This window comes from Macaca nemestrina, chromosome 4 (genome assembly GCF_043159975.1).
Source record: "Macaca nemestrina isolate mMacNem1 chromosome 4, mMacNem.hap1, whole genome shotgun sequence".
Taxonomy (NCBI): domain Eukaryota; kingdom Metazoa; phylum Chordata; class Mammalia; order Primates; family Cercopithecidae; genus Macaca; species Macaca nemestrina.
The window spans coordinates 30,298,464-30,324,462 of NC_092128.1; the positions used below are offsets into that span (position 1 = coordinate 30,298,464).

A 25,999-nucleotide genomic window follows, 5' to 3' on the forward strand; every position below is an offset into this window, starting at 1 on the left:
TTGGGATATTCTTATACTGAAAATGATGTTTTATTAATCTGAAATTCAAATTTTACTGGGCATCCTGTATTTTGTCTGGCAGCCCCACCAAGAGAGGAGTCTCAGCTAGTAGTTAGAAAGGTGGGACAGGGACTCAGACCAGTTGGGTCTGGAAATGCAGCCTGGGGTGTTGGCTGGAGAAGAGGACTAAAATCTTGAGGGTTTATGAATCTCAAAGAAAAGACACACAAAGAAAAGACACACACACACTCTCTCTCTTCAGGGCACGTGGTGCCTCAGGGCCACCGCTAGCCTATATAATGTCTTTGGTGAAATTTTAAAAGGCATCCTTTCCTCAAGACACTACTTCCATCTGTTGTAAAATAATGGAACTGTGCCGATGATGTGCCTGTCTGACACTTTACTGCCATCTGCTGGAAAGGTGTAGTAAATATTAAAATCGCTGATGTCCGTCACGTGAATGGTGTCCCTTTAATGTGGCACCCAGTCCTTTGGGTCTCTTACTTGTGGGCCAGGGCCTGGTTATCCAGGCTGCCCTGGGGCCACGGGGCTGGGGAAGCATGGCATCCAGAGCCCTGTGTCATCCACACCTGCCAGGTAAAGGAATCAGCCACCACCCATATCCCTGCTGCTGGGCAGACTGCCGGCCTGGCCATACCAAGCCCAAATATGGGGGCTAGGCAGGGCTGCTACTGACGCTGCCCAGGCATCAGGGCTGAAGCCTGCCAAGCCTGCAGAGTAAGCCAGCTCTGGCAATGGAGAGGGACGGAGCAGGAAGGGATGAGGAGGGAGAGTGGAATAGACAGAAAGAGGGAGGATGGTGTGGGGAGGGAGGGCTGGCTCAGTATCTGCCCTGCAGGCAGGGGCTGTGCAGTGCCAGTGGTTCTCATGTTCAGAGCTCAACTGCTTGGAGAGCTGCACCCCACTTGGGGAGTGCTGCCCCATCTGCCGGCCCGGTGACCTGCCCTGTCCTGCCCTGCCCTGCCCTGCCATCCCTTCAACCCCAAGGGTCCAGTACCTACTTGGGGTCACGCCTTCCCTCAAGTGATGTTCACCCACCCTGCTCCCTGGTAACCCACTTGTCATCCTGCCAACCTTCACAGGCTGTGAGTATGAGGGGCAGCTTTATGAGGAGGGGAGCACCTTCCTATCCAGTTCCAACCCTTGTCTGCAGTGCACCTGCCTGGTGAGTCCACCTGTCCCCTCAGCCTAGGCCCTGCTCCTCCCTGGATACCTGCCCTGCCACTCCTCCAGCCCCCTCACATGCCTCGCAAGAGCTGGAGCCAGCTAGGCTCTCCCTCCATCTCTGCCCTGTGTCCCCCTTCTCTGAGGGTGCCCAGCACCCACCCACCCTGCCCTCTGCGGGAGCCAGATCAGAAGCCTCACAGCCACTGGTGCATTACAGAGGAGCCGAGCTCGCTGCATGTCCCTGAAGTGCCCGCCCAGCCCCTGCCCACAGCCAGTCCTGAGGCCTGGGCACTGCTGCCCGACCTGCCAAGGTGAGAGCCCCTGGCCCTTCCCTGGTAGAGCCACAGGTAGGCTATCGTGCCATTTCTTGAATTCCAGAACCCACCTTACTGGCCTCCGGTGGGTTTGGTCCATGGGGGAGCTGGAATGCCTGAGCTCAAATTCTGCCATTGCCATCTAGGGCTTGTGTGACTCTCTACCACAAGTTCCCCATGTGTAAGGTGCAGATAATGATATTCCATACCTCATTGTGCTGCTTAATAAATGCTTGCTTTCTACTTTGTGCTCCCCAATCATTAGACATGGGGTCAGCCCTCAGGGATGACCACTAGAGTGTGACACTGAGTCAAACACTAATGCAAAATCCTGTACCAGTCAAGGGCAGGAATAGAAGCAGGTACCAGCCACTGTGCGGATTCAGAGGAAGGAGACCCTATCCAGCCTGGGCACAGGAGGGAAAGCGGCCTGGAGGCAGCTGGTCCCCAGGTGGCCCTTAAGGATAGAGAGCAGTTAGCTTGGTGAAGGGCTGACGAAGGCAGTGAACCTCCCAGGAAGTGGGGAGAAATCAAGCACAGGTGTGGCCCTGACACTCAGGGTGGGTGTGTGATGTTGGCTGGGAAGGTGCGAGAGGTGACGAGGGGCCGGAGATAGGTGGGGCACATGGGTGTGGCCATGCTCTGTCCAGGGAAGACCAGAAAGGGTGGGCTAAGGAGCTGAGGCCTCACCCTGCCTGGGGCACTGGGAGCCACTGGGGAATCTAGGCAGAGATCTGACCCCATCTAGTCTTGGCTCAGGAGAGAGCCCTCAGACGGCATGTAGACAAGGAGGGCGGGCAGGCTGAGGCTGGGGTCTAGGCCAGCTCCTACCAGACCTCCCTCTGCTCACCCCCTCAACCCTAGGCTGCACAGAAGGTGGCTCTCACTGGGAACACGGCCAAGAGTGGACCACACCGGGGGACCCCTGCCGAATCTGCCAGTGCCTGGTGAGTCCTGAGGCTGCTCCTGGTCTGTCCCCTTCCCTGCCCTCAGGCCCACTGTATTCTTTCCCTCATGCCATGGAATACTTCGCAGAGGTGTTGAAAGAGAACCCAATGGAGAAGACCTAGGCACTGTCTGCTGGGGGCTGGGCAGAGCTCATCTGCGTGCTCAGCTCTGAGCCCAATAGGTGCTCAGCCTGGGTTAGTGAATGAACTCAAGGAGCTCAAAGGCTGGAGGAGGAGACTGGGCAGCATATGGCAGGCAGCAAAAGCTCCAGGGCGGGAGAATCACAGTTTGACTTGAGACATCTAGAACTGTGCTGTCCAATTTACAGCCACTACTACATGTGGCTACCCAGCCCTTGACGTGTGGCCAGGTCCAAAATGAGATGTGCCATAAGTGTAAAATATATGCCGGATTTCAAAGACCTCCTATGAAATAGAGGGATGTAAAATAGTAATCTATTATATGTTGATTACATGTTGAAATCACAGTTTGGATATATTGGGTCAAATGAAATATGTTTTTAAAACTTAATTTCATCTGTTTTGTCTTCCTGGTGGGGGCAGTGTTTACTTATGCCTCAAAGGGCAAGTAGGGTTTGAGCAGGGAAAATGAGGGGAAGGTACCCCAGATATAAGGAATAGCCTAGGGGAGGTAGGAACATGTAAGCCGTGATGGCCAGGTGGGCACCTGAGGAGGGCTGTGTTTCATGGGAGCTTCCTGACAGCCTGCTAAGTACTAAGGACTCTGTGCGAAGGCTACAGGGCACCCAACCCCAATGCAATTGTTACAGGAAAGGGGTCCCAGTCGAGACCCCAAAAGAGGGTTCTTGAAACTCGCGCAAGAAAGAATTCTGGGCAAGTCTACAGAGTAAGGTGAAAGCAAGTTTATTAAGAAAGTAGAGGAATAAAAGAACGGCTACTCCATAGACAGAGCAGCCCTGAGGGCTGCTGGTTGCCCATTTTTATGGTTATTTCTTGATGATATGCTAAACAAGAAGGGATTATTCATGCCTCCCCTTTTTAGACCATGTAGGGTAACTTCCTGACATTGCCATGGCATTTGTAAACTATCATGGCGCTGGTGGGAGTATAGCAGTGAGGACGACCAGAGGTCACTCTGGTCGCCATCTTGGTTTTGGTGGGTTTTGGCTGACTTCTTTACTACAACCTGTCTTATCAGCAGGTCTTTATGACCTATATTTTGTGCCGACCTCCTATCTCATCCTGTAACTTAGAATGCCTAACCATCTGTGAATGCAGCCCAGTAGGCCTCAGCCTCATTTTACCCAGCTCCTATTTAAGATGGAGTTGCTCTGGTTCACATGCCTCTGACATTTTCCCCCTCCCTTTTATAAGAGAACCCTTAATCCTAAGGGGTGCAAAGGGACAAAGATCCATCTGTAATTTCTTCAGGCTGAATAGGGGCAATGACATTCCTGCCTAACTATTAGGGTCTCTCTCTCTTGTGTTCAGGGTAGAGAGGTGCTTAATCAGAAAGCATCAGTATGGCAAGGGCCATTCATAACTCCGAGTTCTGACAAAAGTTGATATCTGGAAGATTAATAAATGTTCAATTTAAGAAAATGTTGAGTAAGCTTATCCTTATTCCTACCCAAAGAGTACAACAGAAACATATTCCACAAGAGTAAAGCAAAATCAGTGAAATTATCTCAAGTAAACTAAATTAGAAGGTTTTCCATGAACTGGACAACTGTTGGAACCAAGCTGATATGGGATTGCTAGATGATTCCAGTACATGCCTAGAATTAGAATATTGACTCCAGATTTTTACATAACCCATCCTTTTTGTTTCTTTTCTGCAGCAGCCAGAGATCTCTGGTTGGGTCACAGGAACAAGCAGTCAGTCTAAATTGCAAAAACAAACTTAAAAACAACTGCCAAGACTAGAATTTAATAACAAGTATACCATAGTTCTTGAAATATAATATTTCTCTCTCCAGTTTCCCATTTTTACTAAAGACTAATCATGGTAACACTGATTTGCCTTATTATATTTGGCCTGATTATTTGTATAAAGTGTGGCAAGAATAATTATTTTTTATATAAGCTCTTTGAAATTGGCTTTAATGGAACTCTGTTCCATAAAGAATCTCAGATAGGATTTTTTTTTGAGCCAAGCCTTGCCATGGGTTTGTACCCTCAAATACCTATGAGTTGAGTAAATTCCTCTCCTCTTGAGGTTCCAAGATAACTTGGGGCTCCTGGGCCTGTTAGAAAGTGACATTCTTTACTTACCACAGGTCAGAAACCCTGTACAGGCACTGTGTAGGCAAGGTATGAGGCCAGTTTCCCCAAGGGGCGTTTATGGGCTCTACAACTCAAGTTTGATTCCTTAAGGGAAAGTATGCCATTCCAGTCAAAGCCTTGGTAAAATAGCCAGTTTCTCCAATTGTGTCCTGTTACAAAAGAAAACAGATTTTTGTTGCACACATGCAAATAGCTATATTGCCATAAATTAAGAATACTCACAAATAGTTTCCAAATTCTGGATAAATTAGGTAGAAAGAAAGAAATATGCTTCAAATTTTGTTCACAGGAGTATACTTTACTCAATTGCCAAAAGCTGTAAATAGCTCAAAAAAAGTTTTTTTTTACTATGAAAAATAAAACAAAGGATCAGCAATGTTTTGAACAAAAAGTCAAATAGATTATGTCAGAGTCCATGCAGTTAACTTCTGTTTGACATTCATGAACATTTCAGCTCTCTATGAGAGTTCTGAAAGTTTTTTCATCTATTCTGATATCACAGTCTCCAAAGTTATCAGAAAGCCTGCATCTAAGTGCACCTGTTGAAGTTCTATAGTTGATTATAAAACCACCTTTTAAAGAGGGTTAAAACAAGATAACAATTGTTTGTGCATGGTAAAAAGTTTTAGGACAGCCACTATAAAAGCTACAATTGATAAGAAAATTTGGTTACTCTTGTGGCATATAATAAAAAGAAAAATTGGTTACTCTTGTGGCATATAATAATTTCACATAACAATTATAATTATTAATAACATACACTGTCATATCAGCATTATAGGAGTTTCTTATAATTTTGGAACATATAACACATTTATATAAGCACAGCCATAAGAAAACCAAATACCATTTCATATTTGACAGTACTTCCTATATGACTTTTATACCAAATAAGCCAAATGTCGCTGTTGCATGGGTGCATTATTGCTGTCAAACTCAATTCTTAATAAAACCTTATAGACAAATATTTCTTAATCAGTTTGACTATAAGGTAAGATTTTCATAAATGTTTTATAACCCTTTACAAATTTTTGTTAAAGAGCAGATTACAAGCAGGTTTTGCTTTAAGAAAAACCTGTTGCACTTTTATTCCAATGCTCAATTTACAGAAAAACTGGATAATACCCCTTTAACCTTAACCAATATGTTCACACACAATTTATTTTACAAGATTAATTTTTCACAAACCTTCCACAACTTGCTCAAACCTTCAGCTTTATTCTGTCTAACTTAAAACAATCTTTTAACCCTCTAAATTTAGGCAATAAATCCATATTCCCATGACCTTTTATAATCCTTTACCAAAAGTACATTCTACTTTTCTTATATACCTTGCATGTAGAACTATTTTTTCAGTAGTCTCAATCACATGTTACAATGGTAACCCTTAGCAACTTTTACTTTTGGTGAAAACCTTGGTAAATTCAGGATTTTAACTATGTACTAGGTGTGGAACCTAGCCTAGGACACACCAGGCAGAAGTGTAGATAAGGTATGACTTTTTCCAGCATAGCTAGGGGATGTGGCAAACTCCACATGTCCCAGGACTTACCTAACTGTAAAGCAGGCAAGTTGTATAGTTAAGAGTCATAGTGTGGCTGGGTGCTGTGGCTTACACCTGTAATCCCTGCACTTTGGGAGGCCACAGTGGGCAGATCACTTGAGGTCAGTGGTTTGAGACCAGCCTGGGCAACATGGTGAAACCCCATCTCTACTAAAAATACAAAAATTAGCTGGGCATGCTGGTGCATGCCTATAATTCCACCTACTCAGGAACTGAGGCAGGAGACTGGCTTGAGCCCAGGAAGTGGAGGTTGCAGTGAGCCAAGATCGCACCATTGCACTCTAGCCTGGGTGACAGAGTGAGACTGTCTCAAAAAAAAACCAGAAAGAAAAAAAAAGAGTCATAGCGGCATTTTATGAAACTTTTAGGAGGCCTAACACCCTTTAAATTGTACAACATTTATTGCATAAATTCCCTTTCACGAATTCTTTCATGACTTACACAGACAATCTATAATATGCTTGGAACTTTCTGACTTGTCTTAAGCATTCCTCTCTTTAAACAACCAGTCATTTTACTTTAGAACACGAGTTTACCATACAAGATCCTTTCTTATATAAAATCTGTTTGCTTTATAACCTTTTTTGCATAGCTAGGAGACATGGCTAATTCCACATGTCCCCAGGCCTTATCTAGAATCTAAAGCTCCAAAATAAATTGGATAATTTTCTTTTTTTTCTTTTTCTTTTTTTTTTGAGACGGAGTCTCACGCTGTTGCCCAGGCTGGAGTGCAGTGGCGCGATCTCGGCTCACTGCAAGCTCCGCCTCCCGGGTTCCCGCCATTCTCCTGCCTCAGCCTCCTGAGTAGCTGGGACTACAGGCGCCCGCCACCGCACCCGGCTAATTTTTTGTATTTTTAGTAGAGACGGGGTTTCACTGTGGTCTCGATCTCCTGACCTTGTGATCCGCCCGCCTCGGCCTCCCAAAGTGCTGGGATTACAGGCTTGAGCCACCGCGCCCGGCCTAAATTGGATAATTTTCAAAAGTCAAAGAAGCAGTTTATGACCTTAAAGCATTTAGCAAATCTAATATCTGACCTGCATAATTTAGACCAAATGTTTAAATATTTGAAGATATTTTTATTTTATCAATAATCTTTAAGACTGTGCTTATTTCCCAAAGATTACTTAAGTCACATGAACTAAAAGGCATTAGACTTTTTACTTTTCTGACAAAATATTTAAGCTCTTATTATTATTAAACCAATTAGTTAAAGCTCTTTTCTATATAAACATCACACACACCACACATATAAATACACAGACAAAAGAAGATAAAGGGCCGGGCGCGGTGGCTCAAGCCTGTAATCCCAGCACTTTGGGAGGCCGAGACGGGCGGATCACGAGGTCAGGAGATCGAGACCATCCTGGCTAGCACGGTGAAACCCCGTCTCTACTAAAAAATACAAAAAACTAGCCAGGCGAGGTGGCGGGCGCCTGTAGTCCCAGCTACTCGGGAGGCTGAGGCAGGAGAATGGCGTAAACCCGGGAGGCGGAGCTTGCAGTGAGCTGAGATCCGGCCACTGCACTCCAGCCTGGGCGACAGAGCGAGACTCCGTCTCAAAAAAAAAAAAAAAAAAAAAAAGAAGATAAAGGGCTCATCCTCTAAGTTGTGAATTGAACCCTGAACCCAAGTCACCATTGTGATGGCAGAGACCAAGAGAGAGTACTGCCATGTGGTTACAAGGTCAAGCTCCCAAGGACATACCAGACAAGAGGGAAACCTTATCCAGTTTTTTTTCAGGGACCTGCAGCAAAGTTTGTAACTGACCAGTTTGCTGGGTTGTCTTGAAAAGCAGGCTTACAGGTGTCCTAAGCCTGTGTTCTATTCTAAGGTACCTTTCTTTATGACAGAACAACACAGAAAGACACACAAAGCACACCAGATTCACTATAGCTTAAGACTAGCTCACACATTCTTTTTTTCCATTAATCAAAACTTTGCAGAGGAAATAAACGATGATTTTTACCATTCATTCAACCAACTTGCAGTGGAGGGCAAAGGGGGAAGCATTGCCTGAGGCAGAGTGGGAAAGGTGAAGTGCTCAGGGAGGCCAGAGAAAGACCCACCTGTTGCTCAAAAGTTTGGGTGGCCGCGTATCAGTAGTGAAGGGATTTTTTTTTTTTCTTTTTTTTTGAGATGGAGTCTTGCTCTGTCACCAGGCTGGAGTGAAATGGCATGATCTCAGCTCACTGCAACTTCTGCCTCCTGGTTTCAAGTGATTCTCCTGCCTCAGTCTCCCGAGTAGCTGGGACTACAGGCGTGTGCCACCACGCCCAGCTAATTTTTTTTTTTTTTTTTTTTTTTTTTGGTCAGATGGAGTCTCGTACTGTCCGTCGGGCTGGAGTGCAGTGGCGCAATTGTGGCTCACTGCAACCTCTGCCTTCCGGCTTTAAGTGACTCTCCTGCCTCAGCCTCCCAAGTAGCTGGGATTACAGGCACCTGCCACCACGCCCAGCTAATTTTTTGTATTTTTAGTAGAGACGGAGTTCCACTATGTTGGCCAGGCTGGTCTCAATCTCCTGACCTCATGATCCTCCCACTTCAGCCTCCCAAAGTGCTGGGATTACAGGCATGAGCCACCGCGCCCGGCCAATTTCTGTATTTTTAGTAGAAACAGTTTCACCATGTTGGCCAGGATGGTCTCAGTCTCTTGACCTCATGATCTGCCCTCCTTGGCCTCCCAAAGTGCTGGGATTACAGGCGTGAGCCACTGCGCCCAGCCACGAAGGGAGCTTTTTCGGCAGTCCTATCAGCTCTTAAGTTTTCCCTTTTAGCGAGGAAAAAACTCCTCATGTCCCACGATCCTGTATTTGCCTAATCCTGTCACCCACAGCCGTCAGCTGTGAGTACAAGACAGATTAATCCCAAGAGAATAGCAGTTAACATCCTGTAGTGCCAAACCCATTCTTAACTGGGAGAGACTTTACCCAGAGGGGCCTCTAATCGTTTAAATCTTAGAACAGACTCTAACCCTCCTGAGTTGGGCCTCTATCCCAAGGCCCATCAAGTGTCCATGCCTTTTATTAAGAGAGGCCTCTAACTCCCCTAAGTGGGGCCTCTGACCCAATCCCATTCTTTCCCTGGGTATATGCACCCCACTGGTGCAGCCTATTTAGAAGGTCGGGGGATTTCTTCAGTATTGTTCCTTCCATGGCTCATCAGAAAGATGTTACCAGACCCCATCACTTACCAAAATTAGCCTGTGGGTCGGGGGTAACTGCACTATCATCCCTTCAGTGGTCGCCAGAAAGATGTTACAGGAAAGGGGTCCTGATCCAGACCCCAAGAGAGGGTTCTTGGATCTTGCACAAGAAAAAATTCAGGGCAAGTCTATAGAGTAAAGTGAAAGCAAGTTTATTAGGAAAGTAAAGGAGTAAAAGAATGCTACTCCATAGACAGAGCAGCCCTGAGGGCTGCTGGTTGCCCATTTTTATAGTTATTTCTTGATGATATGCTTAGCAGGGGGTGGATTATTCATGACGCCCCCTTCTAGACCATGTAGGGTAACTTCCTGCCATTGCCATGGCATTTGTAAACTGTCATGGCGCCGACGGGAGTGTAGCAGTGAGGACGACCAGAGGTCACTCTCATTGCCATCTTGGTTTTGGTGGGTTTTGGCTGCAACCTGTTTTATCAGCAAGGTCTTTATGATCTGTAGTTTGTGCCGTCCTCCTATGTCATCCTGTGACTTAGAATGCCTAACCATCTGGGAATGCAGCCCACTAGGTCTCAGCCTCATTTCACCTAGCCCCTATTCAAGATGGAGTTGCTGTGGTTCAAACTCCTTTGACACAACCATATCCTCCCTCTCCCCACCCATGAGAAGTCATTGGCTGCTCAGACCCAGACGGAGCTGGAGGCAGTGGGCCCAGGGATGTGGGTGTGAATTCAAGGCATGGGGTCTTTTGGAGTCAGGCCGTTGGGGAGTGGCAGCAGTCACCATGCTAAGTACCAGCTTCTAGAGGTAGGCGCCACACCAGATCCCTTGTTTCCTTTGATCCCACAACAAGCCTATGAGAACAGGACTATTATTGTCCATTTTTTTTCAGATGAGTAAACTGAGTCACAGAGAGCTTAAGTGACATGCCAGTTTGTGTATCCGTATGAGTTTCTTGGGCTGCTGTAACAAAGTGCCACTTACTAGGTGTCTTGAACAATGTAAATATATTGTCTCTCAGTTCTGGAGGCCAGAAGTGTGAGACCAAGGTGTGGGAGGGTTGGTTCCTTCTGGGACTGTGAGGAGGAATCTGCTTCAGCCTCTGTCCTCGCTTCTGGTGGTTCACTGGAGATCACTGGCATTCCTTGGCTTCTGCAGCACCTGAACCTCTGCCTTCTCTTTTCCATATCGTTCTCCCTGTGTGTGTATGTGTGTGTATGTGTCTGTGTGTAAATTTCCCCTTTTTAGAGGGATACTGCCTGGCACAGTGACTCACGCCTGTAAACCCAGCACTTTGGAAGACCAAGGCATGTGGATCACCTGAGGCCAGGAGTTTGAGACCAGCCTGGCTAACATGGTGAAACCCCGTCTGTGCTAAAAGTATAAAAAATTAGCAGGGCATGGGGGTGCGTGCCTGTAATCCCAGCTACCCGGGAGGCTGAGGCAGAAGAATCGCTTGAACTCAGGGGGTAGAGGTTGCAGTGAGCTCAGATCACACCACTGCATTCCATCCTGGGCAACAAGAGTGAAACTCTGTCTCAACTTACAACCTGTAAACCTGCAACTTGTTTTATCAGCAAGGTCTTTTTCACCATCTCAAAAAAAAAAAAAAAAAAAAAGATACTAGTTATATTGGATTAGAGACCAACCCTGATCCAGTATGACCTCATCTTAACTAATTACGTCTGCAATGACCCTGTTTCCAAATAATGTAACAGGCTGAGGTACTGGGGTGAGGAGTTCAACATATGGATTTGGGGATGGGGCCACACAATTCAATCCATAACATCTAATAAGTGGATAGCGGGGATTCTAATGCCATTTCCTCCTCTCAGTTGAGCCCTGACAGCCCCTTCCCCTATTCATTCTCCCCACCAGGAGGGTCACATCCAGTGCCGCCAGCGAGAATGTGCCAGCCTGTGTCCGTACCCAGCCCGGCCCCTCCCAGGCACCTGCTGCCCTGTGTGTGATGGTGAGTCGGTGGGTAGGGCAGGGACCTGACCACGGGGGGCAACCTGGAGAAAGCTGATGGGTGGCCCTGCTCGGAAGCCCATGGAGGCCAGGAGAGGGCAGGGAGGGGTCCCGGAGGAACATCTAAGGCCCCCCTTCCCAACAGGCTGTTTCCTAAACGGGCGGGAGCACCGCAGCGGGGAGCCCGTGGGCTCAGGGGACCCCTGCTCGCACTGCCGCTGCGCTGTGAGTGTGGCTGCCTGGCAGGGAGGGCCTGGCTCCCGGGCCTGCCTCTGGTGTCCTGACCAGGCCCTGTTGGCAGAATGGGAGTGTCCAGTGTGAGCCTCTGCCCTGCCCGCCAGTGCCCTGCAGACACCCAGGCAAGATCCCTGGGCAGTGCTGCCCTGTCTGCGATGGTGAGTGGGGGCCGGAGTCACTGCGGGAGGGGCAGCCTTGGCCACAGAGAGGCTCCAGGTGTGGGGGATTTGCTTCTCTTGTACCTAAGCCCCTGTTACCCTGTTCCCAAAGTGAGTCCTCACCACACCTTCTCATGACAAACTGGCACCGTGCTGGGGCCTGCGCTTCTGTGGCATAGCTGTGGGGGGCGGGGGGCTGCTGGCAGGGCACCCTGGAGAACTCTGCTGGGTCTTCTTTGTCTGGGTGGGGGTTGGACGTCTTGGGGTGATGTGAAGCTTCCCGTCTGCTTCCAGTCCTATTACCCCACGCCCCTGTCATCCCATCCAGGCTGTGAGTACCAGGGACACCAGTATCAGAGCCAGGAGACCTTCAGACTCCACGAGCGGGGCCTCTGTGTCCGCTGCTCCTGCCAGGTAGGCGGTTCCTCCGCTCACACCCAGATCTGCCTCATTCCTTCAGGGTGTCTCACCTGCTTCCCTCCTAGGCTGGCGAGGTCTCCTGTGAGGAGCAGGAGTGCCCAGTCACTCCCTGTGCCCTGCCTGCCTCTGGTCGCCAGCTCTGCCCAGGTGTGTGTGAGAAGGGGAGGAGCAGCTGCTACAGGCGCTGCCTCCGGGGGCTGCAAATGGAGGGCGCTCCTTCCCTGGATGGCGTACGGGTTGCTACATCCACTAGCCATTCTACAGTGTCAGTGGGGATGGTGAAGCTGGGGTCCCTGTGTCCTGGGAAGGACAGGGATGAGTGGGAGGTGTGCAAGCTGCCATGTGACAGCCCCCTTACTACAGCCTGTGTGCTGGATGGAGAGGAGTTTGCTGAGGGAGTCCAGTGGGAGCCTGATGGTCGGCCCTGCACCACCTGCATCTGTCAAGATGGGGTACCCAAGTGCGGGGCTGCGCTCTGCCCCCCAGCCCCCTGCCAGCACCCCACCCAGCCCCCTGGTGAGTGCCTGGGCTGATCCTGGCTTTCTTCCCCTGCATTACCCAGCTCACCCTGACCAGCCTGCCCCACCCAGGTGCCTGCTGCCCCAGCTGTGACAGCTGCACCTACCATGGCCAAGTGTATGCCAATGGGCAGAACTTCACGGACGCAGACAGCCCTTGCCATGTCTGCCGCTGCCAGGTAGCTGCCCAGCCTTGCTGCTGCCCTACTGAGCCCCTCCTGGGCGTGCCCCCATTGCTCTCTCCCCTGCTGTCTCCCAGGATGGAACTGTGACATGCTCCTTGGTTGACTGCCCTCTCACGACCTGTGCCAGGCCCCAGAGTGGACCGGGCCAGTGTTGCCCCAGGTGCCCAGGTATGTGGGCACTCTCTGTGCCTGAGGGGATCAGGGCCCCAGAGGCTGCTGTCCCACAGCCCCATGGACCCAACAGATACCTTAGAAAGCATTGGCCTTCTGAATTGTTTCAGTCCTGTTTCAGAGCTTAGAACTCTCTGGAACTCAGGGGGTGTGTGTGGGTGGGAGGGAGAGTAGAGATTTGTTTATTCCTGCCTGTACCTACACCACCCTCCCCTCCCATGCTGCATTTCCTCTTTTAGTAACTACTGTCCCCCACCACCACTCTAGAGCCCCCATCCCCCACCCCTCAGGTATCTACCTGGATAACACAGGTTCATGAGCAGACACTTGAGCCTGCCACATAGGAGGCCGGGTGCTGGGATGCATGGGACATGTCCCTGCCCGCATAGAGTCTGTGTGAGGGCGTGTGTCAAACACAGGTACACACATGTGTAAGCACTCCCCTTCTTCCCCTCAGAGACACACATCTGCCTGCAGGTGAATGATCCCCAGTGCACATGCACACACACGTGTGTGCTCAGAATGATACACACGCCTGCACACATGTGCACATGGCCACTTCCTCCTCTTCCCTATCGAGTCAGCTTCCAAGTGGGCACTTGGGCAGCGGCTCTGGACTCCAGGGCTGGAGGGGCTGTCAGGCTTTGCCCTCATACCTGCCCCACTGTCCACCGCCTAGACTGCATCCTGGAAGAAGAGGTGTTTGTGGATGGTGAGAGCTTCTCCCACCCCCGAGACCCCTGCCAGGAGTGCCGATGCCAGGAAGGCCATGCCCGCTGCCAGCCTCGCGCCTGCCTCAGGGCCCCCTGTGCCCACCCGCTGCCTGGGACCTGCTGCCCGAACGACTGCAGCGGTGAGCTGAGCGAGTCGGGGCGACCTTCTGGGATGACGTGGCCCTGGGAAGGCAGCAAGCCCTGGGGGAGTCGCCGTCTCCCAGGCTATAGCCGCTCCCTCCCACAGGCTGTGCCTTTGGCGGTAAAGAGTATGCCAGCGGAGCGGACTTCCCCCACCCCTCTGACCCCTGCCGTCTGTGTCGCTGTCTGGTGAGTCTGCATCTGGGTGGGAGGAACCTAGGGGAGTGGAGGCGGGACTTGCGGAGGCCAGGAGAGGCCCGCCCAGGTGGGAGGGGTGGGACCTGGTGGCACCTGGTGGCAACTGGATGGGAGGGGTCTCCTCGGCCTCCCCCAACTAACCCACCGACCCGTGGTGCGTCTGTCGGTCCGTAGAGCGGCAACGTGCAGTGCCTGACCCGCCGCTGCTCGCCGCTGCCCTGTCCAGAGCCTGTCCTGCTGCCGGGAGACTGCTGCCCGCTGTGCCCGGGTAGGGGCCGCATCCCTCGGCTGCTCCTCCCCCGAGGTCCCCTCGGAGGTCTGTTCCTGGGCCCCTTTGACGCGCGCTCTCGCCGCAGCCTCCCCGGCCCCCGCCGGCTGCCCACGGCCCGGCGCGGCCCTCGCCCGCCACCAGGAGTACTTCTCCCCGCCTGGCGATCCCTGCCGCCGCTGCCTCTGCCTCGACGGCTCCGTGTCCTGCCATCGGCTGCCTTGCCCGCCCGCGCCCTGCGCGCACCCGCGCCAGGGTCCTTGCTGCGCCTCCTGCGACGGTAACGCCCTGGCGGCGCCCCTCCAGGCCACCAGCGTCCTGCAGCCCCATCCCGGCCCGCCCCGGCCCTCCCCGCCTCGGAGCGCCCTGCCCAGTCCACCTCCTCCAGGCCCTCTCCGCCCTCGTTAGGAATGTAATGTCCGGTCAGCAAGGCCTGGGAGCCAGCCCGCACGGCCCCCAGCCCCAACGACCCCCAGCCCACACGGCCCCCAGCCCCTGCCCTTCTCCCCAGGCTGCCTGTACCAGGGGAAGGAGTTTGCCAGCGGGGAGCGCTTCCCATCGACCACTGCCGCCTGCCACCTCTGCCTTTGCTGGGAGGGCAGCGTGAGCTGCGAGCCCAAGGCATGTGCCCCTGCACTGTGCCCCTTCCCTGCCAGGGGCGACTGCTGCCCTGACTGTGATGGTGAGGGTCAGGGGATAGGGAACTGCGGGGGTGGGATGGGGGGACCAGAGGGCTGGGTCAGCATAATCTTTACTGCCCCAGGGTGGATCTAAAATATTTATTACAGTAAGAAAAAGCCCTGAGGCTGGGAGCCTAGCTCGAGCCTGTGACCCCAACAATTTGGGAGGCTGAGGCAGGAGGATCGCTTGAGCCCAGAAGTTCAAGACCACCTTGGCAACATAGAGAGATCTTGTCTCTACACAAAAAATTTTAAATCAGTTGGTTGCGGTGGCTCTGGTACTACTTGGGAGGCTGAGGTGGGAGGATTGCCCAGGGGTTTGAGGCTACAGTGAGCCATGTTTTCGCCACTGCACTCCAGGCTGGGTGACAGAGTGAGACCTTGGCCAAAAAAAAAAAAAAAAAAGCCTGAGACAAAAGCCTGGATCTTCTCCTGCCTCTGTTACTATTTGGTGCGTGGTCTTAGGCAAGTTACATAACCTCTGGGCCTAAATTTGGCTCTTGTAAAAAGACCCAGTCCCCCAGTCCTCCTGTCCTCCCTCACTCTTGTGCAATCTTGGCAGTTTGGGCCAGTCGCCCTCTACCAACTGCAATTTTGTTTACTACTTGCCTTCCGATTAACTCACTTATTAATTTAAATTGATTTAGAAAGGAGTTTTATATCATACTGTAAGTGGAAAAGTAGACTTGCCAGGACCACATTACCATAAAAATGAATACAATTAAAATGATCATGTTGTTAAATCCTAGTCAGATACTTTTGCCCACCAAGGCTTTGAGCCTGAAATTCACCCTCTCTTTTTTAAAAAGGGAGGTGAGCAAATGGCAGAGGTGCCAAAGGCAGGCTGCCACCACCCTGGGACCCCACCCCCTCCTGGATTCATCAGTGGGCTTGGAAGAGCGTGGGAAAGGTGCTACCTTGGGTTCGCACCACCTGAGTGAGCTGGGGCTACTCCCAGCTCTCCGGGTTGGAAAACTGGTGCCTCTGGCAGTAGCCTGCTGAGTATTTAACCCTGGGGCAGCAGATTCCTTGTGGGTGTTTTTCTACAAGTTAAATAGGAAAGTTTTTTGCAGGACAAAGGGGAGAAAGTTTGCCGTTTGGCCAATCCAAACCCCGCATCCCTCACGACTGCTTTACTCCTTGGGCTTGGACTGTGACCCCCACCCGCTACTCTAGATCTTTGAGATCTTGGACGCATAACAGGCCCAAGCTCAGAGCCTACAACTGCTGTGCTCTGATCCCTTTCTGTCCCTCCCCTCAGCCTCTCTGTCTCTTCTCTGAAAGGCTGTGAGTACCTGGGGGAGTCCTACCTGAGTAACCAGGAGTTCCCAGATCCCCGAGAACCCTGCAACCTGTGTACCTGCCTTGGAGGCTTCGTGACCTGCGGCCGCCGGCCCTGTGAACCCCCGGGCTGCAGCCACCCACTCATCCCCTCTGGGCACTGCTGCCCGACCTGCCAGGGTAGGGCCACACCTGCCCTTCCATTGCCCCTGCTGGGGTTCCCAGGAGTGCCTCTCTCACCGATTCCGCTTTCTTCCCAGCCCTCCCACTGCCTGTCTCTCCACCATACTTTCCTCTCACTCTCCGACTCCCTCATCTTTGATAGAGGTCCCAAGCAGGGCTGTGTGTTTGTGTGTATGTGTGGCTGTGTGTGTGTGTTTGTGTGTGTCTGTATGTGTGTGTGCGTCTGGCTGTGTGTGTGGCTCTGCGAGTGTGGCTCTGTGTGTGTGTGGCTCTGTGTGTATGTGTGTGGCCATGTGTGGCTGTGAGTGTGGCTGTGTGTGTTTCTCTATGTGTGTGTGGCTGTGTGTGTGTATGTATGTGTCACTGTGTGTGTGTATGTGTGTATCTGTGTGTGGCTGTGTATGTGTTGCCCTGTGTGTTTGGGTGTGTGTGTATGTGTGTGTGTGTGTTGCTCTGTGTGGGTGTATCTGTGTATGTGTGTGTGTTGCTCTGTGTGTGTGACCGTGTGTGTGTGTCTGTGTATATGTATGTGTGTGGCTGTATGTGTGTCTGTGTGTGTGGCTATGTGTGTGTTTGTGTATGTATGACTGTGTGTATATGTGTGTTTGTGTGGCTGTGTATGTGTGTGGCCCTGTGTGTGTGTGTATATGGCTGTAGCTGTGTATGTGGGTGTGTGTGTGTGTCTGTATTTGTGTCTATGTTTGTGTGTGTGGGGGGGCTGTGTGTGTATGTGTGTGTGTGGGTGTGTGTGTGCTTGTGTGTGGGTGTGTGTATGTGGGGGGGCCATCTCTGTATGTGTGTGGGTGTGTGCACATCTGTGTGTGTATGGGGGGGTGTGTGTGGCCATGTGTGTGTGGTTGTATGTGTATGTGTCTGTGTGTGTGTGGCTCTGTGTGTAAGTGTATGTGTGCCTGTGTGTATCTGGATGTGTGTGTGTGTGTGTATGTGTATGTGTCTGTGTGTATATGGGTATATGTGTGTATGTGGGTGGGTGTATGTGTGTGTGTGGCTGTGTGCGTATGTGTGGAGGGGGAGGGGCTGTGCGCGTGTGTGTGACAGTGGCAGTTCCGTTGATGGCAACTCTTCTGTTGCACTCCCCCCTGCTGTGTGTATGTGTGTATGTGTGTGTGTGTCTGCGTATGTGTGTGTGTATGTGGTTGTGGGTGTGGCTGTGTATGTGGGTGTGTGTATGTGTGTGTGTGGCTGTGTGTGTATGTGTGGAGGGGGAGGGGCTGCACGCATGTGTGTGTGATAGTGGCGGTTCCGTTGATGGCAACTCTTCTGTTGCACTCCCCCCTGCTGTGTGTATGTGTGTGTGTGTGTGTCTGCATATGTGTGTGTGCATGTGGTTGTGGGTGTGGCTGTGTGTGTATTTGGGTGTGTGTGTGTGGCTGTGGTTGTGGGTGTGGCTGTGTGTGTATCTGGGTATGTGTATGTATGTGGGTATGTGTATGTGTGTGTGTGGCTGTGGGTGTGGGTGTGGCTGTGTTCATATGCGTGGAGGGGGAAGGGGCTGTGTGTGTGTGACTGTGGCAGTTCTGTTGATGGCAGCTCTTCTGGTGCACTCCCCGCTGCTGTGTGTGTATGTGTGTGTGGGGAGGAGCTGTGTGTGTGTGTGACAGTGGAGGCTCTGTTGATGGCAGCTCTTCTGTTGGACTCCCCACTCTGCCAGGATGCCACTACCATGGCGTCACTGCTGCCTCCGGAGAGACCCTTCCTGACCCACTTGACCCTGCCTGTTCCCTCTGCACCTGCCAGGTGAGGCAGCCCCTTTGGGACTTTGGTCATCTTTCCTCCCTTGATCCTCTTCTCCGGCCAGGAAGAGGCTGTCTCCTCCACTCAGGTGGCAAGGGCTACACTCTGCCCTTGACATCTCATGGGACAGGACTGGGCTCAGGTCTCCCGGGCCAAGGGAGGGTGTTTGGGCCCCTGCAGGCTCAGTAGGGTCCCCAGCCCTGGGGAAATGTGCAGCCCAGTTGAGGGTGTGATGGGCCTCTCTCCCCTAGGAAGGTTCCATGCGCTGCCAGAAGAAGCCATGTCCCCCAGCTCTCTGCCCCCACCCCTCTCCAGGCCCCTGCTTCTGCCCTGTTTGCCACAGTGAGCTGCCTTCCTCATGCCCGGCCCCCACGCCCTTCCCCACCTCTGCCTCCCCCTTCCCTTCCTGCCAGGCCTAAGGTTGGGCTGAGCAGGGCAGGGTGGTACAGGCCCTCCACCCAGGAGGTATGTCCCCCACAGGCTGCGTCTCTCAGGGCCAGGAGCACCAGGACGGGGAGGAGTTTGAGGGAGCAGCAGGCAGCTGTGAATGGTGTCGCTGTCAGGTATAGCAGGAGGTGGGAGGCATGGAGTGACGGCTGGACCATAGCACCTCTGGGGCCCAGCCTAGGCAGCAAGTCAGTATCTCTGCATCTCCTACAGGCTGGCCAGGTCAGCTGTGTGCGGCTGCAGTGCCCACCCCTTCCCTGCCAGCTCCAGGTCACCGAGCCGGGGAGCTGCTGCCCTCGCTGCAGAGGTATGGCTGCCCCCAGCCCTACCCCTTGCTTCAGCCCCTTGGCCCTATGTCCCTCTGTCCACCCCACCTCCCTCCCCTCAGCCAGCTCTTCTCCCACCTCCCTGCCCCCACAATTGGCGCTTGCATACACCCTTGCCACCTTCAGCTTCTCCTACCTCTCCCTGTCCTGGACTGCCCAGACCATCCCTCTTCCAGGTGCTGGTTAGAGTTCCCTCAAAGCTGCCTCTCTTGGTTTGGGTGCAGCAGCTCACACTTGAAATCCCAGCACTTTGGGAGGCCAAGGCGGGAGGATCACTTGAACCCAGGAGTTTGAGGCTGCAGTGAGCTGCATTTGCACCACTGCGCTCCAGCTTGGGCAACAAAGAAGACTCTGTCTCAAAAATAAAATAAAAAGCTGCCCCTCTTTCTAATCACACCCCATTCATCATCATCATCATCATCAAGATACCTGACATTCACTGAACAGGTAGCATGTGCCAGGCCCTGAGCACTTTACGTGTATTATCTCATTTAATCAGCACAACAACCTTACCAGATAAGTACTCTTATTCCTCCTATTTTACAGATGAGAAAGTGGAGGTACAGAGAGGTAGAGAAGGTGGCAGAGCCAAGATGGGCACTTGGGCCATCTGGCTCTGAACTTGAGCCTTTCTGAGCCTGCCCACTGCCCCTCACCCCACACACTGCCCAGCCTGGTGTTGTTTCTACAGAACCACAGAACTGTCATAGCATTTCACTTGCTCTGTGAGGGAGGCAGGACAGAGGAAATCCCCATTTAACAGATGAGGAGACTGAGGCTCAGAGAGATTGAGTTATCTTGGGCACACAGTTAGCAATGGAGCCATTCACCTGGTCCACATGCATTCATGACACAGCTGCTACATGCCAGGTACTGTGACCGATGCGGGCTGCACTGGGCAGTGCCCGCTGCCTGGAGCTTGGTCTTCAGAGCAGGCAGGAACAGAACAGGATTAGAACCCAGGTGTTCTGAACCCCACCCAGTGCATTTCCCCTCCACAACAGACAGGAGTTCTGCCCCATCCTTTCTTCCTGCCAAATCCCTGCAAACCCACTACTCCTGGCGCCACGTGCCTAGCTGACCACTGAGGGTGGGGGGCTAGGGGCAGACGTCCAGATCTCAACCTCCAAGCTCGTCCCTGCCCACCTTGCACCACAGGCTGCCTGGCTCATGGGGAAGAGCACCCTGAAGGCAGTAGCTGGGTGCCCCCCGACAGTGCCTGCTCCTCCTGCGTGTGTCATGAGGGTGTCATCACCTGTGCACGCGTCCAGTGCATCAGCTCTTGCGCCCAGCCCCACCAGGGGCCCCATGACTGCTGTCCTCGATGCTCTGGTACTGGAAGCCTGGGACGGGAGGGAAAAGGCAAGGAGGGAGCCCTGGGCCCACACCTCCCTGCCTGTGCTGGGCTGGGTGGCAGACAGGTAGTTGGAGAAGTGGTCTCCATCTTTGTGCACACTCCACTCCCTGGGGTCAGGGGGAGGCTGGGGACAGAGGACTCTACCCCGGCCTCGCTGCCAACCTGAAGGCCCCCTGATTCCGTTCTGCTCTCACCCCAAAGACTGTGAGCATGAGGGCCGGAAGTACGAGCCCGGGGAAAGCTTCCAGCCTGGGGCAGACCCCTGTGAAGTGTGCATCTGCCAGGTAGGTGAGGGCTCAGTGGAGGGGCTAGGGCACCTCGAGGGGTGGGGAGTGGGCAGCATGGGATGAGGCCCAGCCAAGCTGGTCACTTCATGGAGCGGGCACTCTGGGGGCCAGACGAGTGTATCCCTGTGGCCAGGAGACAAGGCAGGGCTGGGACCAACAAGGCCTGGAGGCCTGGGTTTAGACAAGGAGCCCACGTTCCAAGTGTGCAGGAGGCCATGGGTGGTCCCCCTGCTGCAGTGCAGGGTGAGTGTGTATGGCCGGAGAGCCACCTGGGACGTGGCTAGGGTTGTGGAGATTCTATTTGCAAGGCCCTGGAAGGGCTTGGAGCAGGCAAATGACATCACAGGCCAGGGGACTAAGCCATGGGCCTGGGGAGGAGGATGGCATGAGCCTGCTGGAGGATCAAAGGTCACATGAGGGCTCAGGCCCAAGTGACTGAAAGGAGAAGGAGACATCGTCTCGGAGACTAGGGCATGGGGTGAGGAGCATGTCTAGAAGACTCTGAGTCTCTCTTCAGCCTGGAGTTCAGGGCCCAAGATGCGTCCCGGAAGAGGTTGCAGCAGGCAGAGGGAGGGGCCGGAAGTCCTCGCCAAGGGCAGCTCTGGGTTTTTGTGGCCCGGGACCCACCGCTGCTCACTCATTCTTGTAGCCACAGCCTGAGGGGCCTCCCAGCCTTCGCTGTCACCGGCGGCAGTGTCCCAGCCTGGTGGGCTGCCCCCCCAGCCAGCTCCTGCCCCCTGGGCCCCAGCACTGCTGTCCGACCTGTGCCCGTGAGTACAGGGATGAGCCTGGTACTGGAAGCCTGGGGCAGGAGGGGAAATGCGGGGAGGAGGCCCTGGGCCCACACCTGCTTGTCTCTGCTGGGCCGGGTGGCAGAGACAGGCAGTTGGAGAAGTGGCCTCCGTCCTTGTGCACACCCCGCTCCCTGGGGTCAGGGGGAGGTAGATGAGATATGAGTTATGTATTATGCCACCCCTCCACCAGCCCCAGATTTTTCCTGACTCCAGTGGACTGTTCTGGAACCCCATGCCAGGCCGGTGAGGGCTGCACCATCCCTAGGGGAACTGGGGAAGCTGGCAGGGACCCTTTGCCTCTCCGCAGCTGAGTGCAGTTTGTGGAGCATCTGGCCAGCAGGTGGCGCTGCAAGGCGACAGTTGTGCTGAGACGTGAGGACAAGACAGGCAGTGGGTGGCCCAGTCACAGGGGTGGGCGAGCATTTTTTTTTTTTTTTTTTAGAGTAAAGATTTATTAAGATTGGGGGGAAAAGTAAGTAAAGAAACAGTTTTATTTTTATTACAAATATAGAAAGATGGCCAATTTCTGTCTCCTGGATTTAACACTTGTGGTTTACTCAACACAGCCATTTTATATTTGTTGTGAAGGGAAATTTTTTCTGTTTCTGGTTCTATACCAGCACTGAAATGATAACCTACCTTTGCAATACAGGTGAACGTTAGTTATCCTTACATAGAAAAAACAGACCAGGGCCAGTAGCTCACGTCTGTAATCCCAGCACTTTGGGAGGCCGAGGCGGGAGGATCACAAGGTAAAGAGATCGAGACCATCCTGGCCAACATGGTGAAACCCTGTCTCTACTAAAGATACAAAAATTAGCCAGGCGTGGTGGCGCATGCCTGTAATCCCAGCAACTCGGGAGGCTGAGGCAGGAGAATAGCTTGAACCCGGGAGGCAGAGGTTGCAGTGAGCCGAGATTGCGCCACTGCACTCCAGCTTGGTGGCAGAGTGAGATTCTGTCTCAAAAAAGAAGAAACATACTCTTTTAAAATGATAATCCTCCTGTTTTCTCCAGTTTGGTTTTTTGATTTGGGTTTTGGGTTTTTTGAGACAGAGTTTCGCTTTGTCACCCAGGCTGGAGTGCAGTGGCATAATCTCAGTTCACTGCAACCTCTGGGTTCAAGGAATTCTCCTGCCTCAGCCTCCCAAGTAGCTGGGATTATAGGCATGCACCACCACGCCTGGCTAATTTTTTGTGTTTTTAGTAGAGATGGGGTTTTACCATGTTGTCCAGGCTGGTCTCGAACTCCTGAGCTCAGGTGATCCTCCTGCCTCGGCCTCCCAAAGTGCTGGATTACAGGTGTGAGCCACCACGCTGGTTTTTCTGTTTTTTTATTTTTTATTTTTTATTTATTTATTTTTATGGTGTAAGACACTAAAATGTACGATCCTAACCATTTTTTAAGTGTACAGTTTGTGGTATTAAATATGTTCATAATGCTGTGCAGCCATCCCTGCCATCCAGCAGGGAGGTCAACACTTGCTTGGGGGTTCTTCAGGGGAAGGGAGGAAGACCAACATTTATTAAGCACCTACTGCATGCCACACACTGTACCTGGTGCTCTTAATAAAGTCTCTCGCTTTGTTTTCACAGTTACCCAGTGAGGGAAGTATTAATCTCTTTTTACAGATTAAGAAACTGAGGCTCAGAGAGATGGATTAATCTAACCTAATGAGCACAGGCACTGAGTGCTGGCATCAGGATTCGAACTCGGGCTGCCTGGCTGTGTGCTTCCCTGCGCTGTTGTAGCCACACTGTATTACAGATAGCAGGAGGGAGAGCAGGCCACAAGCTGGCCATTCTTAGTGACCTCAGGCTAAGGAAGCCATTCTTGGTCTGTTTCTAGTCACCTTGCACCCCTACCCGGCCCCACATAACAACCTAGCAAAGTTTCTTTGCAAACGTGTGAACGTGACTGAATTAAAGAGAAAGAGAACTTGTCCTCCCCGGAGTCAAGGTGCTGGGATGCGGGTATGCCCAGGAGTTCAAGTTAGAAATCTGGGGACACGGTGCGTGGGGACAGCTGGGATTTCCAGCCCTGAGCCCCTTTTTCTGTCCCCCACTCTGGGTTCTTGTCTTCACAGAGGCTTTGAGTAACTGTTCAGAGGGCCTGCTGGGATCTGAGCTAGCCCCACTGGACCCCTGCTACACATGCCAGTGCCAGGTGAGCCCTCCTGCCTTGGGGACTCACAGAGCCCCTCTTCTTCCTTCTCTGTGGGCTGTGGCTGCCCCTCCTCTCCCGCAGCAGCTCCGGGGCTCTCCACTCACCCTGACATTTGCCCACTTGTCCTGACTGTCACATCATGACTACGCCTTACTCCTCCACCAGCTCCCTGAGATCCGCCATTCTCTACCTCTTGTGTTCACATGGGTAGGACCTGACATGGCTCTGCATCCACCAAACCTGTCCTGAGCTCAGCTGTCCCCTCTCAGAGCGCCACACTCCCCCTGGGAGCTGCTGCCCCGTGTGCCAGGGTAAGTGCCCAGCCCTGGCCTCCACCCTCAGAGAGGAGCCCAGGGGGAAGACAGGAAGGGGAGACATTCATGGGCCAAGTGGGCAGTCCAGGGTTTGTACTCGGTTTTTAGAAAAGAATACAGGGTTCATTCTTTTCTAGAAATGGAGGGGGGCTGTTCTTGAGGTGGGGAAGAGACCCATGAGGCAGGGGGAAGCTGGGATGAAACCTAGATTCTCAAGGTCTGGCCTGATGCCTCTCAGGAGGCTTGGGATCTCCAGGCCCATGAAGAGGGCATTGCACTACTGAGTGGGCAGCCGGCCCAGAGTGGGGTTCCAGCCTCTGGCCCTTTGGGCTCCTAGGACCCTAGAGACATCCCCAGCACTGATGCGAGGCCTGATGTCTAATGGGCCCTGTGGATATTGGTTGAAGAAATCAACACCATCAGGGTGGTAGGGAAATTGAGTGGGTGCTTTCCTGCCATGAAATGCGGGGTAAGCTCCGAGGAGGGAGGATACAGCTGGAGGGACAGTGCCTGCCCATCCCATGTCTTCCTCCTCAGAATGTGTGGTGGAGGCTGAGGGCCGGAGAGTGGCAGATGGAGAGAGCTGGAGGGACCCCAGCAATGCGTGCATCACCTGCATCTGTCGTGTGAGCTGGGGTGGGTCTGGGAGGGTAGAGGATCTCACAGATGGATAAAGGGAGGAGTGTCCAACACTCCACCAGCAAATACGGGGTCTTTAAGGGGCAAGAGCATCCCTGCACCAGGGCACGGAGCCGAAGGTTGGATTTCATTCTCCACTTGAACTGTGAAGAGTGTATTGTGGGAGGGGCAGGCAGAAGTCCATGCCCAGATGCCCCCAGAAGCATGAGGCCAGGGACTCCGGCCCTGCAGAAAACCCCAGAACAATGATGTCTGTCCTCAGCGGGGCCATGTGGAGTGCCACCTCGAGGAGTGCCAGGCCCTCTCCTGCCCCCATGGCTGGGCAAAGGTGCCCCAGGCCGACAGCTGCTGTGAGCGATGCCAAGGTGTGCAGCCAGGATGATGGGGGAGGGGGTAAGTCAGACCTTCTGGGCATGTGGGAGGGGCAGCTGACCTCCCAGCTCCTATCCCTTCAGCTCCCACCCAGTCCTGCGTGCACCAGGGCCGTGAGGTGGCCTCTGGAGAGCGCTGGACTGTGGACGCCTGCACCAGCTGCTCCTGCATGGCGGGCACCGTGCGTTGCCAGAGCCGGCGCTGCTCACCGCTCTCGTGTGGCCCCGTGAGTACCGCAATCTAAGGAGGTGGGGAGGGTCAGGGTGGGGGCACATGGTACCACCATCCTGGTGTGATCAGGCATCCGAGAGGGAGGCTGGGCTCCTGCAGCCAGCTGGGAGCTGGCGACAGTGCTGTTCCCAGTGCGACCACAAAGTGGTGCCCTGACCTTGCTCGCAGGGAGCCCGGGCGCTGGAGTCCTGGAGATCCCTGGAGACTCCTGGGAGATGCTTGGTTTTCTGGGAGGGTCTGCGAGAGGCATGGCCGGGAGGGTGGCGTGTCTGACAGTGTCTGGGGCTGAATGCAGGACAAGGCCCCTGCCCTGAGTCCCAGCAGCTGCTGCCCCCGCTGCCTGCCCCGGCCAGCTTCCTGCATGGCCTTCGGAGACCCCCATTACCGCACCTTCGACGGCCGCCTGCTGCACTTCCAGGGCAGTTGCAGCTATGTGCTGGCCAAGGACTGCCACAGCGGGGACTTCAGGTGTGCATCCCCCGTCTCTCTTCTCCCCAACCCCTACACCCAGCCCTGCTGACCATTGGCACCTGGGACTTTCCCGCCCACAGTGTGCACGTGACCAATGATGACCGGGGCCGGAGCGGCGTGGCCTGGACCCAGGAGGTGGCGGTGCTGCTGGGAGATGTGGCCGTGCGGCTGCTGCAGGGCGGAGCAGTCACTGTGAGCAAAGCCGATGAGCAGAGGAAGGTGGATTCCATGCTGTCCACCCATGTGCCTCGACATCGCCCCTCCTCCCACCTCCT

The 25,999-nt window shown here is 53.1% G+C and overlaps 1 protein-coding gene across 1 annotated transcript in view; it reads left to right on the top strand.

The window, feature by feature from the left end:
• Positions 1 to 25,999, top strand: part of KC (kielin cysteine rich BMP regulator) — a 35,022-nt gene that overhangs the window by 5,806 nt on the left and 3,217 nt on the right. The window contains exons 6-36 of the mRNA XM_011723916.3: positions 1,104 to 1,186; positions 1,406 to 1,499; positions 2,367 to 2,449; positions 11,320 to 11,413; positions 11,558 to 11,637; positions 11,714 to 11,807; positions 12,136 to 12,221; positions 12,293 to 12,374; positions 12,591 to 12,743; positions 12,818 to 12,924; positions 13,005 to 13,098; positions 13,781 to 13,954; positions 14,062 to 14,144; positions 14,328 to 14,421; positions 14,510 to 14,701; positions 14,933 to 15,103; positions 16,386 to 16,562; positions 18,238 to 18,323; positions 18,572 to 18,662; positions 18,801 to 18,883; positions 18,981 to 19,074; positions 20,252 to 20,425; positions 20,652 to 20,734; positions 21,387 to 21,507; positions 23,618 to 23,697; positions 23,909 to 24,008; positions 24,549 to 24,637; positions 24,913 to 25,015; positions 25,106 to 25,248; positions 25,549 to 25,721; positions 25,805 to 25,916. Coding sequence (XP_011722218.2) covers positions 1,104 to 1,186; positions 1,406 to 1,499; positions 2,367 to 2,449; positions 11,320 to 11,413; positions 11,558 to 11,637; positions 11,714 to 11,807; positions 12,136 to 12,221; positions 12,293 to 12,374; positions 12,591 to 12,743; positions 12,818 to 12,924; positions 13,005 to 13,098; positions 13,781 to 13,954; positions 14,062 to 14,144; positions 14,328 to 14,421; positions 14,510 to 14,701; positions 14,933 to 15,103; positions 16,386 to 16,562; positions 18,238 to 18,323; positions 18,572 to 18,662; positions 18,801 to 18,883; positions 18,981 to 19,074; positions 20,252 to 20,425; positions 20,652 to 20,734; positions 21,387 to 21,507; positions 23,618 to 23,697; positions 23,909 to 24,008; positions 24,549 to 24,637; positions 24,913 to 25,015; positions 25,106 to 25,248; positions 25,549 to 25,721; positions 25,805 to 25,916 — 3,473 coding nt within the window. The remainder of the gene's footprint in view (positions 1 to 1,103; positions 1,187 to 1,405; positions 1,500 to 2,366; positions 2,450 to 11,319; positions 11,414 to 11,557; positions 11,638 to 11,713; positions 11,808 to 12,135; positions 12,222 to 12,292; positions 12,375 to 12,590; positions 12,744 to 12,817; positions 12,925 to 13,004; positions 13,099 to 13,780; positions 13,955 to 14,061; positions 14,145 to 14,327; positions 14,422 to 14,509; positions 14,702 to 14,932; positions 15,104 to 16,385; positions 16,563 to 18,237; positions 18,324 to 18,571; positions 18,663 to 18,800; positions 18,884 to 18,980; positions 19,075 to 20,251; positions 20,426 to 20,651; positions 20,735 to 21,386; positions 21,508 to 23,617; positions 23,698 to 23,908; positions 24,009 to 24,548; positions 24,638 to 24,912; positions 25,016 to 25,105; positions 25,249 to 25,548; positions 25,722 to 25,804; positions 25,917 to 25,999) is intronic.